Source organism: Oreochromis aureus, linkage group 4, assembly GCF_013358895.1.
Source record: "Oreochromis aureus strain Israel breed Guangdong linkage group 4, ZZ_aureus, whole genome shotgun sequence".
Taxonomy (NCBI): domain Eukaryota; kingdom Metazoa; phylum Chordata; class Actinopteri; order Cichliformes; family Cichlidae; genus Oreochromis; species Oreochromis aureus.
Genome location: NC_052945.1, coordinates 28,220,900 through 28,224,771, shown reverse-complemented (window position 1 = coordinate 28,224,771; position 3,872 = coordinate 28,220,900). Strand labels below are relative to the sequence as shown.

Here is a 3,872-nt window from a genome sequence, read left to right as displayed (position 1 = left end):
AACCTAGTATATATTACCATAATCATTTACTCTTTTACTTTTTTATTATTACTTTATTACTTTGTTTCCTATGCCATCGAGGATCAAAACAATAAGGATGTTTTGTTACAGTTTCTGTTCATTTCAGCTGCAGTTTGACTGAAAAAATCTAATCAAAACTGACATTTATCTTCGGATGTTTCACTACTGATATTTAGATGATGTTTCAAACCATTGAAGTGAGAAACTGAAACTGAAATCCACATTTCACTCACCCTTATATTTAGAGAATCGCAAGATCTGTTTAAAAGAAAAAAAGCTGCAATCAAGATGTCCCATCTGGCCTTACGGCGCAAAATGCGAGCCTTTGAAGACAAAAATCCATCACACACTGACAAATTCACACACACATTTTATTACTGATTAGAGTAAAACAAACCCACCCACTGGGTGAGACAAGAGCTTTCACGGTAAGCATAGTAAACACAGTTTTCCAGTAGCAGGTAAGAGTTAACAGTTACAGTAAGACAGGCTGCACACGGCAACAGCCAATTCAGAGTGAGTCTCCAAAGCCATCGTGGAGACAAATGCCTCCAAAAAAAAGTCACACAGTCACCAAGGTACAGCAGAATGACATTTGGAGATGCATGAATGATGACATTCAAGCACACACAAAGAGAAGATCAGTATTAAGTCTGCAAATCCTTTGTCTTTGCCAGCGAAGGCGTGCAGTCTGTCCTCGGTGATTGCTCATCCTCCAAGTGTTACTAGAGGGGTTTTTTGCATACTGTCTCATTAGTGCATAATCTGCCCTCAGCCGTGTGTGCTATTCTTTAATGGTGTAGCTGGCTTGACCTTTAAAATGCGTTAAATGTGCTCACATGCTTTTTTTCTCCACCACAACATTGATAAACTTACAGTGCACAACACAAAACAGTGACAAATCTGCACTTTTCTGCTACCACGACGTAGTAATTTAAGACACATTAAGTATAACGCAGCTGTGTGATGAAGTTGGCCTTACATCAAACCTTTACAGAGATGCCATACTGATAAATCAAGCATAGTTTACACAAAGTGAGATTTTTTTAAAAATGGCATATGTCAGCTGCAAGTTGCCTATTGTTCCTTTTTTCATTCTCATTCTTTAAAAATATGCCGACTACAGTCGATACATTTATTCCTCACAACAAACATAAACACGTCTCCAAACTTCACCGGTAATATCACCACTTGGCGCATTAACGCAGTGTGTGTGGGATAGAAATTCCTTCTCTTGTGATGTGTTGATGTAAACAGTGGGTGCTTTCCGAGGAGGGAGGGAAAAAAGAGAGACGTCTGTACTGGCAGATGGCTCGTTGCTGGGGGTGGTAGTTAGCACTGGTCACGGGTGGCCAGATAGCTGTCAATCTCAGTGCACAGCCACGGTGACGGGCAGCATGTTTTGGAGCAGTTCCCGCGACGACTGCGAGCGGGATGGATGAGAGCTCTCTGGCGCCACCCTCAAACTCAAGCCTTCAGCCTGAGCAGGGGCGACTCGGAAGCCTCTGTGGGGTGGCCGAATAGCTACAATGAACTGCCTCTTGAAAGTTTCGCTCAACACAATGTAGATGAAAGGGTTGATGCAGCTATTGGCATAGCCCAGGCTGATGGCAATGTTGTAGACATACAGGAAAGCAAAGCTGGGCCGCTGTACTCCGAGGTGGGCCAGCTGGAGGATATAATAAGGTGCCCAGCATAAGAAGAAGGCCAGGCAAATGGCCACTGCCATGCGGGTCACCTTTCTTGTACGCACCCTGAGGCTGCGCTGGGGTAGTGGAGCAACTGTGGCTGACATATTTTGGAGAATCTTGAAGAAGACACTGCAGATGACCACTAAAGGGAGAGCAAAGCCCAAGAAGAACTGGTACAGGGTGAACCAGTATGTATCTGTGGCCGGGTTTGGGAGCAGGAGGGCGCAGCCGACCGAGCCGTCCTTGAGACGCATGAGTCCAGTGTACATCCAGACCGGAGTGATGGAGACCAGAGAAAACACCCACACCAGCGCCACTGCCGCCCCTGCCACGAAGGGGGTTCGAACGTGTTTGAAGCGGATGGGGTGGACTGTTGCCAAGTAGCGGTCCAGTGTCATGACAGTCAGGATGTACGTGCTGACGATCTGGCTGTTGGAATCAAGCGCCGTGATGACGGTGCACATGGTGCCACCGAAGCACCAGGAGCCATTGCCCACGAGCTGGTGAATGAGAAAAGGCATGCCAAGGAGAAAGAGGAGGTCTGCGATGGACAAGCTGAAGATAAATATGTCTGGCACTGATGGATGACAGCAGAACTTGGTCTTTTTCACAATGGTGTAAATGAGAATGCAGTTCCCAGTGATCCCAAAGAAACAAATAACACCAAAGATGCTGGGCATGAGCACATTGTTGTACTGCTCATGATCTGGTAGAAGGGAAAAAAAACATAATGTTCTCCATCAGCTTTCTTTCCTTATAACTTTTTTTTCATTCATTTGTTTTCAAAGTCTCAATAACCACTTTTTACATGAAAATGAACAACATAATATTCAATCTATGATGATAAATCTGCATGCATGTGCCCAATTCAACAGAAAAACGAGAAGAAGAAAATTCTACCTTTTTCCAGATTGTCAGGTGAGCTGAGGTATGAAGAAGATGAATTCATAATGTAGTCCTCCATCCAACCTCGAAGAATAATACGAATATACTCTAAAATAACTTATATATCAGTTTAAGGCAAAGAAGACAGGTGAGCTTGAGAAAAAATGCATATTTTAAATATACATATACATACAAAAATACAGCTTACACTGTTGCTTTATGGCTTTGATAGCAGAGGTTCAGCCGCGCGCGCATGTTTTTGTTGTCCAAGACACTTCAGCAGGGCACGCGACAAATAAAATGCGCGCGCTCGCTTCAGCTCTGAGTCTGATATTTGGCAACAGCGAGATAAAGTACTCCGCAACTCGGAGACGCTCAAAAATCATCATTCTTATTTCTAATTTTGTGTCGTCACCCACTGAACAGCTGTGAGCTATACTCTCCGCCGCCAGTGTGAGTAATACTGGAAGTCATTCTTGAGTGAATACCTAATGGGCGATTTCCTCGCTTCATTCCACCTTATTTTCTTTTAAAAAGCGTTAGCCGTCCGACCACATAGCTTTATCATTCACAATGCCGTTATGATGGAGGTCACACGATAGGTTATCAGTTATAAACAGTCTAATTAATTGTCTAACTGAACGGTGTCACTCTCCATATTGTTTGCTGTGTAATATTTGGAAAAGATACGCACATTTCTTATCTCAACTGTGCGGTATTAACATGTGACTAAGTATTTCTGGTAGCAACCCTTACGTGGTTAAAGACAGAAAGAACCGATTTTTGTTTATTCCCACTAGGTGGCAGCATTGTCAAAGCCTGCTGTCACAGGCCAGGACTAAAAGCAGATGTGCAAGAAATGAAAACAGGAAAACAGAAGACCAAATATTCCAGCAATTAGCTAAGTAAAGCTTTATGAGATGGCCTTTATGAGAAGCCATATGGATCCTTGAATATATATTGAGAAAGTTGCATTCCTGCGTTCTCTAATGTGTCCCTTTCTCTTGTTTTTGTATATATAAATATTGAGTGTATATATTTCTCCTTTTAGCTATTGGGGCACAGTTGGTTTGGAGCACCCACAATTTCGTTGTACATGGACAATGACAATAAAGGGCTATTCTATTCTGTTCTATTCTATTCTATTCTATAGTAGTAGAATAGTCCAACTGTGTTTTGTCTAATTAATTACACTGCGGCTAAAATGGATGAATCTGTGTCCTTCATTTCCCATTTCAGACTAAATCAGATGGACATAAATGCATCTAAGTGAGA

General features: G+C 42.6%; 1 protein-coding gene across 2 annotated transcripts; it reads right to left on the bottom strand.

The window, feature by feature from the left end:
- Positions 1–395: 395 nt before the first annotated feature.
- On the bottom strand, positions 396–3,238 carry mchr1b (melanin-concentrating hormone receptor 1b). Of its 2 annotated transcripts, XM_039611448.1 has the most exons (3): positions 2,806–3,238; positions 2,613–2,714; positions 396–2,418 (listed from the first exon to the last, which is right to left on the bottom strand). In XM_039611448.1, exons 2-3 carry the CDS (start codon positions 2,674–2,676, stop codon positions 1,391–1,393), a joined length of 1,092 nt encoding a protein of 363 aa, XP_039467382.1. In that variant the 5' UTR covers positions 2,677–2,714; positions 2,806–3,238; the 3' UTR covers positions 396–1,390. The 2 variants fall into 2 exon arrangements, with proteins under 2 accessions (XP_039467382.1, XP_031604490.2); XM_031748630.2 differs by having other exon boundaries at positions 2,613–3,238.
- Between the last annotated feature and the right edge of the window lie 634 nt (positions 3,239–3,872).

Excerpts from the sequence above, each read along its gene's own strand:
- mchr1b (XM_031748630.2), bottom strand. The coding sequence starts at position 2,676 with ATGGAGGACTACATTATGAATTCATCTTCTTCATACCTCAGCTCACCT. Across the intron at positions 2,419-2,612 it reads ACCTGACAATCTGGAAAAAG|ATCATGAGCAGTACAACAAT; the intron begins GTAGAATTTTCT and ends CCCTTCTACCAG.